Source organism: Lipophrys pholis, assembly GCF_963383615.2.
Source record: "Lipophrys pholis genome assembly, chromosome: 13".
NCBI lineage: Eukaryota > Metazoa > Chordata > Actinopteri > Blenniiformes > Blenniidae > Lipophrys > Lipophrys pholis.
The window spans coordinates 11,896,525-11,912,877 of NC_137632.1; the positions used below are offsets into that span (position 1 = coordinate 11,896,525).

Genomic DNA, 16,353 nt, shown 5'->3' on the forward strand with positions numbered 1-16,353 from the left:
TCTACAAGCTAATAATTAATGAGTTTGACATGTACGATTTGTACGACGAGCTTTGAAAATGCTGAATATTTTATCTTCCAGTGCTCGGTTCACATAGGTGAAATTAACAAATTGGGGTACTTGTCCTTTTACGAATATGAGTATTTTGAGTATTAAAGGTTTACGTTTACACAAAGGAAGTATGATTTATGTTGCTAAATCTACCTTGCTACTCTTATACTAACAAGTTGCTACTGGATGTGGTTCAACCAGCAGTAAAACGTGCATAAAAGAAAACAGCATTCATACAACACACTGACACATCTTATTACATTAGTTGAGCAGATCAATGATGGTTTAAAGAAAGACGTGTTGCAAATAAGTTTATTATTTCAACAATGGCTATTCCTGTTTTATATTTACATTTATATTATATGTTATACATGGGTCAGCATCATTTGATCTTAATGGGGCTGAACCAGTAAAATGATGCGACCTGAGATATGACGACATTCTGAAAATGTTGACGCAGAATCATTTTCCGATTCCAAAACATTCAACCATGTCCAGTCGCTTTGAGATGTCTCCTACCTCGACAAATGAGAACTAACATAGACCATCGTGGATTTTTAGTTATTTTTTCTTAATGCTGTTTCTTTCCCCCTGCAAGCTAAAGCTGGCAAAGCCTCGTAGTTAATCACAGTTTATGTTTTCTTTGTCATTTTTACTACGTGCAATGTCATCTGGTCGGTCCGATTGGACCCGCTGGCTGGCCAACTGTGCTGTATGTCTGGCACCCCTGGTCTTAGCCGTCATTTAGTTTGCCCATCCTCGGGGCCGCCCACTCAGCACAAATTACAAGCTCATTACAGACAGGCAGCAACGGTAGATTTGGCCCAGATCAACTCCATAATGAGAGTCATTCCTAGCCTCAGTTGCAATCTGTTTGCAACCACACATTGAAATTAAAATGTCACATTGGCAGGTTTGTTTTGCCTTGCTACAGATAAATGAAAATGGTAATGTATAGTGTAATTACCTTTTGGTGTATTTCCTCAGTGACTGAAGGAGTCGCTCCGTGCCAATTAATTGTTCATGCTTTGCTATCTAAGCCCTTCCGGTTTTTAATTAGATGACGAGAGAAGTCATCTAAACAAGGAAGACAGCTGTCAAATAAAAAGGCTTTCTGCCCCATCACAGCACTGTGGACAATAACAGGATTTCCTCCCAAAGATAACATTAATTGAAGTCAGTCTGTCATTCTGCATAACCACCAGTAAATGAAGCTCGGTGCGTTTTTTGTTTTTTTTTACTTCACAACTGTTTTCAGATGAACACAACAGATACTGCAGCAGCTTTGTAGAAATGTGCAGACGCTGCTGTACATAGGAAGAGATTACAGGTTTCTGCACAACTCGCCCAAATTGGGAGCAGAAGGAAAGCTCCGCCACAAACGGCATAAAACAATGTGCTCAGAATGTAAATATATGGTGATGTTACACTTTCTACAAGAATACACAACGTTGTTTCACTTCTTTAGGCCACTTCATGCTTTACATAAACTATACAACAAGTCACATTGCTGCAGATACTCCACAGGTTATGAAACTATTAGTGGAAATGCTTTTTCTTTCTTTTTTGTTTTAGCAGACGCCTAAAAAATAGGTTAAATTAAGACTTCATTTCTGTAATTGAGCCTTGGAATCAGCAACGTTTTAGTTCGCTTCTCCTAAAACTGAAGGCAATGTGCAGCGAAGCCACCGACAGCTTCGAGTCTGAAACGCCTCTGCTGTGTTTTTCTCTCCTGGGTGAACGGATTCGTTGAACAGGTGTCGCCCAGGTGCTCAACAGACTCGATGGGAAACCTTTTGATGACGCCGATCAGCGTCTCTTTGAGGTATCACACATGCTCCCGTATCCTCCCTGCATAATATCGCCTTATTGGAAACCGTGAGAGGTGTTATATATTCACATGTAATCCTTGTCCGTAGGCTTTTGTGATATTTTGTGGACTGGGCATCAACAACACCATCATGTACGACCAGGTGAAGAAATCCTGGGCCAAGCAGTCTGTGGCTTTGGATGTAAGCTGCCCGTCTAGTTTCTTTTTCTGCATCACGGCGTCCTTTGAAAATTTAAAATGTGCTGTGAACAATAAATCCTACCCTCCATTTACATTTGCAAAAAAAAAAAGAAAGAAAGAAAGAAAAAAAAAAAGTTAATTTGTTAATTCGATTTGGTTCTGCTCCTGAACGTGTGTTCACTGTGTCTGTGTTCGCTTCATGTTTCGCCTCAGACGATGTTATTCAGTATGTCCTGTCTTATTGTTTAGATATTTATTCCTCAATTCAATTCAGTCTAACGTAATAGTATCTTTCCTTTCCTATCTGCATATGCTCAGAGATGGCAAGTTTCTCGAGAAGTTGTAAAAAAAACTAAAAAAACTAAACAACAGCAACATGGAAGATATGAAGCTTTTCTCCTTTACTCTCTCACAGGTTTTTTTTTTTTTTTTTTTTTTTGAAGTCTCATATTTCCACAAGAATGTACACATGAAAAAAGTGCTGATCTCTCTTTGCAGATAACCTTCTCACAAAGGTTTTATTGAAAATTAATGAGAGTTGGCGAAAAGCAATCCCTCATCTGCCCTGCAGTACGTACCCGTTCAGCACTAGTCAGCCTTTCCAGTATGTCCTTAGATTACAATAGGGGGCTTCCAGCTGCATTACGGTCGTGAGCGCCACTGTTGGAAGGTAGAAGAAGCTTCAAACCGTTGGAGTATTTGATAGGCAGACACAGAATGAACGACATGTTGACGCTCCGCTTCTGGCAGCACTGAATAAACATGAGTGTTTATGATCAAATAAGCAACTGCAGGTCGGCGCGAGGTATTTCTCTGAGGGAATGAGAGGAACATGGCGATGGAATCGGGGCTGACATACATACTCTCGTGTTAACTAATCTGCGAGACACACTAAAATGCCCTGACGTCAATGTGCAAGAGCTTTGTGATATTTTGTGTTTGTTCTTAATTCATCTTAGTTGTTTCAATGATCTTTTTTTTTTTTGAAAATATGTTGCTTGACACAGTGTGATTGTTTTACAGGTTCTTTCTTACCACGCCACATGCTCCAAGACTGAAGTTGACAAATTCAAGGTAACAGACAATCATCACTGTATTTTCCTTTCAATGTTTGAGATGGTGAAATTCTCACCCCTCCATTGAATATGGAATTCAATTAAACTAAATGATCTTATTTCAATTAATTTTGAGGGAGGTTCAATTTAAAATAGATCTAATTATCAAGATGATGACCGTTAAATAATAGATAAAAACAGTATATATTTTACCTTCCATCTCCATCACAATAGTTTGGTCCATTTGGATGAGTGGAAGAATGTCAGAACAGAACAAAGTATTCACTACAAACATAAGCTATGTCCGACATGCGTATTTACATCTACTTTGAAAAAAGAATAATAAAATAAAAAATTGTGTGCACTCCATCAGGTAGCAGTTAAATCTTCTGTGTGATAGTTCTACAAGCGTGATTAAATTGTTTGTTTTGATACATAAAAGATAATCTTTTGTAGATTACAGGAACATTTCTTTTAACTAATATTACTTTTCTCAGTTTCAATTTTGATATGAAAAGAAATATGAGACGGTTAATTATTAACCCGTTAACTACCTCATTAAACCATCTGGTAAAGTGGATTTTGTGTTACTGCTTTTACTGAGCAATCCGCTTGTTTGAAGACAAAGAGTTCTGGCTTGTTTTAAGAGTCTGTGTCCATTTTGATGAGTTTAAAGAGATTTTAAAGAAAAAAAGGAGTCCAGGTCTAATGTAAACAATTCAGGGTTATTCTGTTATTTTCTGGTTGAGGAGACATTACTTTCTTAAAGTTTGAGATCATGAGGCGTCTTCTGGTGCTGCAGATTGAATAAAGGCGGTGTTATCGTGGACATTTTTGTTATTTTGGATTAAGACACTTCAATTTCAAAAGCAATGTTCCCCTAATTTTTCGGCGAATGCCAAATATTCCACAAAAGTGTAATTTGAGGGAAAATGCCGAAAGAGTGTTTAGTACAGCTCTGAACATTTACCTCATTATACAATTGAATTGCTTAAAGACTGTTTATTTTTTTCAAAATTAAGTAATTTTCTGTTCACTTGAATAAAAAGACTGACTGAGGCCCCATTGAATGTCTGTCTTTGAGACTTTGTATTGAAGTCCCTCTAAAAACCGTGTTGGCGCGTAACTCTAAATGTGGGCCAAGAATCCCCCCGTTAAAATAAACTAATTGTGGCATTTGAGATGGATTACTCCGATCAATAAGCAGTCATTCCTAATGCATTGTTTATAAAGATACGAAAAATGAAAATATCTACATTTTTAATTGGTGTGACATTTCTGAAATATAGATATGACCTATTTTCCTGCACTTTCATGTGTAGGATTTTCCCCTGTGGCCATTACCACATCGTAGGATCCCCCCCCCCCCCATCCTTCGTGTGCCTGTGTGATCTTTCAGCCCCATCTTCCAGCACCACGCTCTGCCCCTGCCCCCCCCCCCCCCCCCCCCCCCCCCCCCCCCCACACACACACACACACACCAAACACGCACACACTTTCTTTCTTTCGTAACTGCTCTACATATGAAGCCTTAGCGAGCACACTGGCCTGTGATTGCCGTGGCCTGCGGATGACAGTGACAAACAAGCCGGGCTGACACTTTGTGACCCGGGGCTGGGAATTTAGTGAAGGAGAGAATACCTGCTGACCCGTCAGCCGGAATGTTTGTGAGGGGAAATGATGTGCTCTGGTGGGCGTCGGTGTGAAGAGACGGACAGAAAAAAACAGCTGTAGTGAAAGTGTTACACATGGCCATATGCCTCGACTCGATGTAATTGGGTTAGAAAGCTCGAAATGGCCACAAGTATAAATGCTGACTCGGAGCCGCTCAGATAGCCGCTGAGCTCATTAGGCCGCATTAAAGACAGACGACATGCTTCAGCATGAATACGGTTAATTGGAATCCTGTCCGTGTGTTTTTGTTGAATAAGAATAGAAAAAAGGGGCGATGATGATAACTACCACACTGCTGCGTTTGTCAATGAGCTCTGAAGGTAAACAACAGTGGAATCAGTAAAGCTCCCTCATTAATCGTAACCCTCTTCAAATGAGGCCTCAGAGTCTTAATTAGCATGTCTTCCATAGATCATCTGAAAATGGCACAGCCTCCTCTGACCTCTCCATCTTCTTCTTCTGCTCTGTGAACCCATGTTCTCATTCTCCCTCTGCGTTTCCTCCCCGCCGTGACGAAACAGGCGGCGAACATCCCCCTGGTCTGCGAGCTGGGCATCGATAAGCTGTCCTTTGATGATTTCTCCCTGGATGTCGACGCCATGATAACGGCTGCTCTGAGAATGTTCATGGAGTTGGGCATGGTGCAGAAATTTAAGATCGACTACGAGGCGAGACTTCTCTCTGTTTGTGATTGGGTCCCTGAACGCAGCGATGCATGCATCCTCCCAACGTCTGCTGACCCCACGTGCTGATTTCTCTCTCTGCCCGTCTCCCCCTGCAGACACTGTGCAGATGGCTGCTGACTGTCAGGAAAAACTACAGAATGGTCCTCTATCACAACTGGAGACATGCCTTCAACGTCTGCCAGTGCATGTTTGCCATGCTGACGGTAAAGGAAAATGGAAGGACATTAAAACATATCTCAACATTTCTTGGAACATCTAAGATTAATGTACTCTTCTTTTGCATGAACGCAAATGACAACTTTAAATACAATTTAAATAAATTATATTAGACGCTTAACACACAAAAAAAGAGGGTGATGAAATGTGAAATTGTCAAACGTTTTGTCGTGACACTGATTCACCTTCTCAACATCTCATATATGAAATGTAAACCTAGAAAAAAGTGGATATACCCACATTTGTTCAATACAAATCCCCAATACAAAGTTATTTTTTATCTAAGAGGGAGGAACTGTATCTTTCCTCCAGTGATTGAACATTCCTCAACCGAAGATGGCACAAAACACATCAAATGAAGGTAGTTTTAAGAAATAAAGTAAAGCAGAGCCATCATCACTCACATCTTGAGAGTGAAACGTGATTAAATCTAAAATCACACTCACACTTCACGCTGTCTGCCTCAAGCCAAGTGAGTTCTGGTTGGATTCTTCATTCCCCGTATTTTTAAAATGACAGATATTATCGGTCATGATGTTGCTCCGCCTCCCACTCCCACCCATCATTCCTCCCTTCTGTCCTTTATCCTGAATCACACAAGAGTGAACTCATGTTAATTCCTTTTAATATCCTGCTCTATCCACACTGATGAGGAACAACTGGATTGTTGTTGTTTCTTTTCTCAGCTATTAGTGCATTCATTGAAAATCGTTCTTGACAGTGGGGAGATGAAAATAAAAAGAAAGAAAAATACTCCTCAAACCAAACTAACCATGACTTTAATGTAATCTGTAAGTTTTTTTGGGAAAATGTAAACATTGCATATATCAAGTAAAGTAGGAAGTTAGAAAAGGACAAAAAAAAAAAACCCGAAAAGGCATAAATGTCAATTCAAAAACGTCTTTTCAAGAGCAGAGCCAGTATTTCTGCATTTGTCTGCGGTGATTCACTTCCACGTTGTCTTTTATTTAGTTTTTTTTGTCATTTTGAACATTGAAGAAATGTTTTTGCCTCTGCAACAAAGAAGTCTTTCTTGCTATATGAACAATCTAGATATATGATTTAGGCATATTTGTTTGCGCAAATTCAGTCCCTTTGTCTCAGACCTCTACTGATACTTTACACTGGATTTCTTTTTAAGATTTATTTCCTGTTTTATTTTCACTTTGGTATCTTTGTTTACCTGCATCCATGCAGAGTTCAGTATTTAGTGTTGGCAGGAGGCTACGATAGTGAAAGTGATTAGTGTCAGGTTGCAGCGGCCTCTCTGCGCCGCTGCGTGAACTATGATTGAACTGTACTATTCAGCTGGTGGACGGGCAATCGATGGGACGAACCAATTTGATAAAATCCTGTTATCATTTTGGGCAGGCATCATATTTCAGGCCGAAACGTTTTGAAGTCACTGAAATCTAAACTGTGAAACACAGAGGTTCTATACAGAGATGATTGTTTTGAATTGAGACCTCAAGGGAGTCAATTCGTGCGATTCCAGAACACACTCCTGTGCGCACACGCACACACATACAGAAGGACATTAACGCGAGCTCTTATACGAACACCAGAGTGGACTTCGTTTAATCAAACGTGACGTTAATGTGTAGCGTCCCATCTGAATTGATTATTGGCTAAGGGGGAATGAAATAGTGGCTTATGAGCTGTTCCGGGTCCCTCTGGTTGTCTACCTCGTGTTTTAATGAGTGGGCTGAGAGCCTCGCTGTCTTTGCTTGTATCCCTACTCTGACCTGTAGTGACTCACTCAGCACATGGCCTCTGGAATCCATCCATCTAAGTCATAAATCTGGCTGTGTGGCCGTGTTACTGCAGTCCCACTGGCATTTTAGAGACGATACCGGAGTTATTTTTTATTTATTTTTTTGGTGCTGTTGAAGTGGCTTTTTTCCGTATTTATTAAATGTACTCTTCACAGCCTCCTAGAACAACAAGAGTGTAAGAGATGCGGCTCTGGAGTGCGTCTGTGTGTGTTTTCTCATTTGCCTCCTCTGTGCCGATCAGACGGCGGGTTTCCAGGAGACTCTGACCGAAGTGGAGATCTTAGCGCTTATTGTAGGTTGCGTGTGCCATGACCTGGACCACAGGGGCACCAACAACGCGTTTCAGGCAAAGTAAGTGTCCCTGCTTTCTCCTTCCACCACTGATAAACACAAACACACGTACGCGCATAAACACACCGCCTCCTACACACTGTTTATAGTGCGCCTTCCCATCTGCAGCAGTCTGCAGCGGTCCAGCTCAGATCAGCAAGTCAAGTTGGAAAGTAGTCTAAAGCTTATATAAGAGTCTGCTTAACAAAGAGATGGTAAACACTGTTGACTCTGAGCGCTTCGAGTTCGGCAGGTAAATAGCTCTGAAATTACCTAAAGGTAATGTTTTCCAACCTTTGCTCATGTTATTACCGTAAACTGAAACTATGCTGGAGTATCGGTGAAGGAAAGACATGATTGGGATGTGAATTTAGATTTATATTTGAAAAATATGTCTTGTTAAGTAAGGTGAGAATTTATTAGTATTAGAGCAGTTTTTTATGGATTGAGGACAAATAATCCAATGGTACCAATGATAGTCGTTAAAAAAAAACCCAAAACTGCCATTAACAGTAGAGTTTTGTGTTCATTATTTTCAAAATACTCATTTAAAAAAACTGACTATTCCTTGTTATCAACATGTGCCAAAGTGGTTTCAGCAGTGGTTTGTGATATGACTCTAAACTTCATTATTATTGAGCCACGAGGAGGCGACACGGAGCTGAGTGGTTCGGGAGACAATCCCAATCAGTCCGACTGTGTCGAATCCTCGCTATGTTATCCCTCTTAGTTCCTTATCCCAATCTGTGTGTGTGTGTGTGTGTGTGTGTGTGTGTGTGTGTGTGTGTGTGTGTGTGTGTGTGTGTGTGTGTGTGTGTGTGTGTGTGTCAGGACGGGTTCAGCTCTAGCTCTGCTTTACGGGACCTCAGCCACACTGGAGCACCACCACTTCAACCATGCTGTTATGATCCTGCAGAGTGAGGTACGCTACCTTCTCCAATGTGTGCTGCGATGCAGTGTCCATACAGCTTGTGCTCATGTCTTCCACTCCGTGTTGTATTCGTGCAAGTTATCGAGTGAGTGAGTGAGTCGGGTTACTGACATACAGCCACTTCTGCTTTCAAGAAACCTCCGCTGACGGAAAATGCAGGTGTAGTAAACCGTTTTATCATCTTGGGAATCTACACACTTTCTGCTGCGTTTCTATTGGTTGTAAGTGGCTTTAGCAGCAACCCTGCGAGCTTTCGTGGGACTGATGCCTCTGGCACAGTATCCTAAAATGTACCTTTCAGTAACTACTAACAATAGCGACTGAAGTGTCCGCCGTTCCAGCCCGAGTGTTTTCCACATGTGAGCGGGCGAACAAATCGCCCGTGCTGCTCTCCAATCAATTTAATTACAGAGATGATGGATCTGCTGGTAATTGGTTGAGAGAGACATTTTACCAGGTGACTGGGTTTTGTTGAAGTTGTGATCGAAGGCGTTTAGAGGGAGCAGCTGAGAGGAGGCCGGTTCCGGTGGCTTCATTATTGTTTCGCTGACAACACAGTAAGCTGACAAACATTTGTTTAGAACATCATAATGACGTCTGTTTGTACTGGAGCTGAGCTCCTGTTGTCGTTCGGTAATGAGCATACAAAATGAAAACCGGCTAATTCAAGTGGGAGAGAAAATTTCGCTTGATCTCTGCGTCAGGGAGTCTCTTTCGGTAAATGTTAGAGAAACAAAATGTTGCTTTTGAGATGAGCTTTAGGTCTGTAGATGATGGCGAACGAGCTTTAACTGAAGCATCGTCCTGGAATCAGCGCTCCACTTCTACTTTTCCGGAGTTGTGTTGTATCTTCTAATCGTGCCGTATAACCACAGTAATTCAGAAATTCCGTTTTCTTCAATTAGGAAAATGTCCGTTTTTGTTTCCTCTGCAGTTGTAAGACTTGGGAGTTTATCTGCGCAGGCTGCATCAAGCCTCTGGGGGAACCACCAGCTGTATGTTTAACACCAGAGCTTTAGAGGGAAGCGTCTAAGTGGTGAATGAATGTATAATATATGTTTGGGAGACTTCTGCTTTAATAATGAAGTAAGATATGCATGTTGTTTATTTATTAAAAGCGGCTGGCTTTTCTCCTCCCATGCAAGGTCAGCGTTATTATTGTGTATTACAGAAGTGTTGTTTAAATGTGCAAATAGGCCTCATTCATGATTTATTTTATTTCTTTATTTTTTTAAGAAGAAGATTACTGCTGAAAAAACCCAAAATCTGCACTTTCTCAAGAGACATTTGAATACAATCAAGATCTCACACAACGTACATATTGTCATGCTATGCGGCACATTTTGGGCTGATTTTGGACTTTGTAATGAGTTTACTGTCTAGAAACATTGTTTAAGTGGAAAAAAGATATGCAAAGGGTCTGCTGGGAGCTTTCTTTATCCAAGTAGGTCAGGTGAGTTGGTCTTTATATAAATGTCTGCCCAATTATGTTTGCTGTTGCAGATTTTTTTTATCACTTTATTTGTCATCAACACATTTAAATTAAAGTCAGTTTTCTAAAAATGGGTTTTGATCACATAATTATGAAATGTAAAATATTCTTTCCTTTTTGTTAAAGATCATGATTCCATGTAATAAAAGAGTCGTTTTTCCAGGGTTACTTCCAACTTTGACCTCGATCTGAGACTGACTGAAGTTACTTGTGGGTGATTTTCTCTAAGTACAGTAGTAGCAGCACTTAAAACACAGAATGTTATTTATTGAGAGGATGGCAGCAGGTCTAAAACCAGTACGTTTCTGAGTATTTATATCAAATTATTCAACAGCACTTAAAAATACTGTACTTAAATGTCACTGTGTGTCTCCCCCCCCTTCCCCCCTAGGGTCACAACATCTTTTCCAATCTGTCGTCCACGGAGTACAGCGACCTGATGCAGCTGCTGAAGCAGTCGATTCTGGCCACAGACCTCACACTTTACTTTGAGTATGTGCTTCTGAGCAGACTGCTGATTAAACTCTTAGTGAGAGTCCAGAGCTCTGACACATTTACAGTGAAGCACACTGACAGCTACTGAGAGTGTCTCTGGACACTGGTTACTAGATCAGGCATCTGGTTTTCTTTTAGGTAATACCGCCCCCTTGTGGACGTCCTTCGATTTACATTTGCTTGTACATGCTTCATCTCTCCTCAGGAACAGGAACACCTTCTTTGAACTGGTCAGCAAAGGGGAATACAACTGGAATGTGAAGGGGCACAGGGACATGTGCAGGTAAAAGTCTTGATAACATTAGGCAAGGCAAGGCAAGGCAGATTTATTCATTGATATTAGTATTTTACTGTGTTTTACATTTACATCTTCTTTGTGAAATAAATCTGTTTTCTTTGCAGATCCATGATGATGACAGCTTGTGATCTCGGCGCTGTTACAAAGCCATGGGAAATATCACGCAAGGTGACAAATACAGTGTGAATTCGCAGCGTTAAAATGTATTCAGTCGTGTCTGTGAATGTATTTCAAAACCATTCACCGTCTGAAATAAATTAGCAAGTCGATCAGCTGATTGACGGAAGAAAAAAAAAAGAAGAAGATGGTTTCACGTAAAAAAAGGTAAAAATATGCCAAACTGTAGCTTCTAGAATATGCAGATTTGTCATTGCTAGGAGCCAGTAAAGACAGCACACACATAAATAGATTTGTGTGACCAGCATCATGTTCATTTTTATCATTACATTTACCTACAGTTCCCTCCTGGTTTCTTCATAAATCCCACCATGTAACACATGTGCTCATCCCACAAATGCTCATTACGCTTTACAAATATCACTAAGTAAAGGGGAGAGTTAAAGCTCTAACAAGCTTTCTAAAAGGTATAAAGACTTGTAATCCACCAAACATAAATCTTGTTGCTCATTAAGCTCAGTTGCAGCTCTTACATGGCAGTTTTGTGTCATTTCAGGTGGCCGAGTTGGTAACCAGCGAGTTTTTTGAGCAGGGAGACCGAGAGAGGCTGGAGCTGAAGCTGACACCCTCTGTGAGTAATTCAAACCAGATCTGGGGGGGGGGGGGGTTTGTGCCTTTTTAGCAGTTTCTCTCACCTCTTCGACCTCCACAGCTGATGAAGATATACTTCGTCCGCAGTTCCATAGCATAGCGACTGTTTGGGAAATGTGAGCCGTCGTGTGTCTTAGTGTGAGAAAAGTGGACGGTCAGCATGACCGCTTCACTGCCCCTGCTGCTGCTGCTGCTGCTGCTGCTGCTGCTCCAACAGCAAACTGTAGGCCATTCATAAAAAGTTATGCAAAAAAAAAAAAAAAGACTTCATTTGATGTTAACAAACTGCTGACATTTCTTTTCATTCAGCTGTAAATTTGGAGACAATTTTGGTGTTTTAGTATTTAACTACACTCGGCTTACTGATAGTCAAACATATATTTTCTCAAAAAAAAAAAGCACAAAGAGCTCACCGGAAGTGTTTGCCTTCATTCACAGCAGATTCTTATTCACCTCAGCCAACAGATGTGTGCCGCCAATTTGATTGAGGACTTTTTGAAGCTGAACTGTGTTGCAAGTCCTTGAAAGGCTGAAGCCAACAGCTTTCTGCATGCAATTAATGGCTGTTGAGTAATCGAGGCGGGCCACATTGCCTCCTCTCTGAAATAACTAATTCAGTAGCCTCGGGGCTGCTGCTTGTGTCAAACCTTTACCGCTCTGTGTGTGGGTGTTGGAAATTAAATATTAACTTCTAAGTCATAGCCCAGTAACTATCTCTGAAGCACAGCCTCAGTGGAGCCTCTTAAGTTGAGGCTGCAGAAGAATGAATGAGAACAGAAAATGTATGGGAAATAAACCCAGATGTGCCGGAGGAGGATTTTCACTCAAGACGGTTCACAAACCGCAGCGTACCGGGGACTCAGCTTGGCCCGTAAGCCTTTTATTTTCTCTAGCATGAGCACAAACAAACCCAGTTGTTAATGTTTCAGGCCATCTTCGACCGCAACAGGAAGGACGAGTTGCCGGGGCTTCAGCTGGAGTGGATCGATGGGATTTGTGCGCCACTGTACGAGGTAAAATCCAGCAAATGGTGTTTGTCACACAACCACCTGTGACATCAGGTCTCCCCCCCCCCCCCGACCCCCTCTTCCCCTTCACCGATCCACAATCATTAGACTTTCTCTGCAGCTGGGCATTATCCATAGAGAAATAATCAGCTTTCTTTGATAGCTCTGGAACAACTTCAAGGTTGTTCTTTTGAGAACGAACGTGCACGCTCTCTGAGGTGTGTGAACACTTTGGGCTTCACTGCACAGTGATGGAATTACACCCCCCCAAAAATAAAGGGGATTTCATTATGGACATCCGAGCTGAGCAAACAGCAGAATTAGAACTTGCGGTGTTCTTAAAGGGAATTAGAAGAAGAAAAAACTCTATATGGCGTCCTTGCTGGTATAGAAATGTGTGTGAATGTGTGTTTCCAAATGACATAAACAGTCTCACCTGCCCCTCCCACCACCGGCAGCGATGGCTGTGTGGGAGGAGGAAGAAGAAGAAGAAGAAGAAGGCTGGCTCACTGAAGACATCAGGTCTGTAAAGAGATGAGGCGTGCAGGAGAGAAATTTATGAATGTCAACAGAGGAGTAGGGAAAGAAATCAGGGATAAGAAAAACCATTCATTCTCTCAGCGCTGGCTGATTTATTACATTTCTTTTTTTTATGCTTTTAAACTGTTACACGACATATAAAGGCCCCTCAGTTTTTTATTGTGTTTTTTTTGTTTTGTTTTTACTTCTACGCTGAACTCATTACTCTAAGTCATCTTGAGAAGAAAACAAACCATTGATCATTTTCACATCTGGTGAATTATCCCAGGATCAGCGTCAAAAGTTAGAGCCGCGCTCTGGTTCCTCCATTGTTTCTGTCTGTGTCGTGTCGATTAAAAAAAAAAGGATGAAAAGTGTGTGTTTGTGTGTGTCGGGGGGGGGGGGGGGGGGGGGGGGGGGGGTAAGAAAGTTCAGAGGCGGCCGAGGTTTTCTGTCCGTGGGCGGACTAGATCTTGCTCTTGATCTCACTGATCTCCCTCTCCTGGTGGTGGCTTGCTACTTTGTGGAATATTAATCCCCCATTATATAACCTTCCATCTCACTGTAGCACCACATGACGGGCTCTCCCCTCTTCTTCTCCCTCGGAGGAATACTGACGCTCTGCAAACCAGTGGCGATGCCCCAGTGTGGGTTGATGCTGCAGAGACGGACGGGGAACGGCGCTCTTATTATTCGTGTTGTGTTGCCTGCACACGGCTGCACTAAGGAACGAGACTTAAATGAATGAAACATACTCATTCATTACTGAGCTGCAGCTAGGAAAACGATTTAAATCACTTATTGACTGTTTGGTCAGTATTTAGGCGATTCAACGTTAAAAATCTGTCGCACGCTGTTTGAACAAGACAATCAACTCAAACAGGGAGATGTTGAAGAAGCACTTACAGAAAAAAAATCACTCTACTAATACTTTTATTTTTTTGTTAGACACAAAAAACTGAATTCACTGTTTGCATGGTTGCTTATCCCCCCCCCCAAGGCTGTCCCACACTGATTTATAGCACACAATAATATATGTACAAAATCGAACACAGGAAGTAGAAGCATGGCAAAAAGCTGCTGTGACTAAACTAATGTACGCTGACTTTGCCTGAGATGGTGTAAATGGAAATCCATGTTCTGCTCTTATGCGACCTGCTTCATAATTAGCGCCGTGCACATTAAAGCAAATGCAATATTAAGACTTATCGAGTCACGTGTGAGGGTATACGGCAGGTTATGAATTCCTCCTGATTAAAAGTGGGGAGCAGGTCGTGTTTTTAATGAAGTGAACCGAGTTGGAATGTCTTGAGTGGGGGGCGGCAGCATATAAAAGCACTTTTCTCATCGGCCGCTAATGCGAGCTTTTTAATTGTTCACGTGATTTAGTGAACCCGCCTTCTGCTTACAGACGATTCTCCGATTTAAGGCCCAGTTAATTTGCAGGTGCGATTAGTTGTGTTTCCAAAGAATTGATCCTGCTTCCACGCGTATGATACTACAATCCCCCGTGTAAAGCACTCACACTATTTTAGTCATTATTACAACAGCTCACCAACTTCTATTGAAACCAAGGTTGCTAAAGCACTAAGACGGTGGACCACGTAACAAAATCCGTCCTCTCTCTGGTCGTTCATCAAGTACTGGGTGACACGTTTCACCGCACTGTCACTGTCACTGTCACTGACAATGCAACGCAAACAAAAGAAAAAAAAAAAGACAAAAGCGGCTAATCTCAGTCATACATGTGCTTTCTAATCTTCAGAGACCAGCTCTTTAATGAACTGGCAGTATGTTGCTGTTGTTCTGGTCTGTAGCGTTTCATTTGTTCTGCTCATATAATGCATTTGATGAATAAGGTGCTCGTTTCTGCAGCTCCGGTCTGAGACGCTCATGAATTACCACGCGACTGAGCGCACGGTTTTTCAGGAAAAAAGTATGCATATCATTTCAAAAAAAAAAAAAAAAACTCCTTTCACACTGAACAATATGGACGAAAAACATACTCTTTAACCTTCTTTAACTTGAGTCTCTTGCAGCTAATCCAGGAAGCCAGAAACAACAACATTTGTTTTCGGGCTTATTTCGAGAAGATGTCATTTTGTATGAAAACCTTACAGTTGCATTGATGGACAAGTATGACTGAACAACAGAGATAGGGCTGTGCCTTGAGTTTACCCTCAGGATAGTAACTTCAAGCATTAGGGGCATTCACAGCATTAATGACGAGAAAACTGCCAATATCATGCAGCCTAATTTAAACACAACTCACTGATCAATACAAGGAGTCACGCTCATTATTTCCATTATAAATACACCATGAAATGATTACATGCAAAGCGATCATATAGTTTGTGTTAAAAAAAAAAAGAAAAATCACTGCACACACATACAACCTAAAAAATGATGCAAACCAGTCGAACCCTTTCATCCATTGATTTCAATTCTCTTTCTTTCTCCTGCGTCCTCTCTCCAGACGCTGGTCAAGTTGAATCCTAAACTCCAGCCGATGCTTGACATGATCCAAGCCAACAGGTCCAACTGGGAGGAGCTGAACAGGAAGAGGCAACGCGGCCAGAGCGTCTCTGCCCCCGCCAGCCCCTGCAGCGGCGACAGCACGGACAGCGGCGGCTGCGCCGTGGCCAAGACCGGCAGCACACCCTGCTGCAGTGGTGACGCCGACGCCACGGCCTCCAAAGCGGCGAGTTAGCGCCCGCGGTCCGGTTTCCGAGCTGATCTCTTGGGCCTGGTTCCTCTAGAAACGCGGCCTGCGACAGAGGCGGTGCAGTGCATGCACGGGGTTCTTGAGCTCTGCTCCTCTTTGCTTTTGCTGCTCGAGATGAGCTTTACACTAGAGTGCGGCGCACTTGTAGACGTTTCCCTGCTCCCTTCGGGTTTCTTGCACCGGAGGCCCGACCGAGCTGCGTTTCGGCGAGCTCGTCGGAGCAGCTTCAGCTGATGACACCAGGTTAGAGGGGAAACTCGAACCACTCCCGTCGACATGTCAGCAAACGAGACGACTAACTTCTCTGGGCATTGCACAGA

General features: G+C 42.1%; 1 protein-coding gene across 1 annotated transcript in view; it reads left to right on the plus strand.

Moving 5' to 3' along the window:
- The window catches only part of pde11a (phosphodiesterase 11a), a gene marked incomplete at both ends in the record, with an annotated part of 35,399 nt that extends 19,381 nt beyond the window's left edge, over nucleotides 1–16,018 (plus strand). The window contains 13 exons of the mRNA XM_080479156.1: nucleotides 1,809–1,876; nucleotides 1,971–2,063; nucleotides 3,086–3,136; nucleotides 5,313–5,459; nucleotides 5,573–5,680; nucleotides 7,710–7,819; nucleotides 8,630–8,720; nucleotides 10,613–10,713; nucleotides 10,922–10,999; nucleotides 11,119–11,182; nucleotides 11,688–11,762; nucleotides 12,712–12,795; nucleotides 15,785–16,018. Of these exons, the coding sequence (XP_080335282.1) occupies nucleotides 1,809–1,876; nucleotides 1,971–2,063; nucleotides 3,086–3,136; nucleotides 5,313–5,459; nucleotides 5,573–5,680; nucleotides 7,710–7,819; nucleotides 8,630–8,720; nucleotides 10,613–10,713; nucleotides 10,922–10,999; nucleotides 11,119–11,182; nucleotides 11,688–11,762; nucleotides 12,712–12,795; nucleotides 15,785–16,018 (1,304 nt within the window). The remainder of the gene's footprint in view (nucleotides 1–1,808; nucleotides 1,877–1,970; nucleotides 2,064–3,085; nucleotides 3,137–5,312; nucleotides 5,460–5,572; nucleotides 5,681–7,709; nucleotides 7,820–8,629; nucleotides 8,721–10,612; nucleotides 10,714–10,921; nucleotides 11,000–11,118; nucleotides 11,183–11,687; nucleotides 11,763–12,711; nucleotides 12,796–15,784) is intronic.
- Between the last annotated feature and the right edge of the window lie 335 nt (nucleotides 16,019–16,353).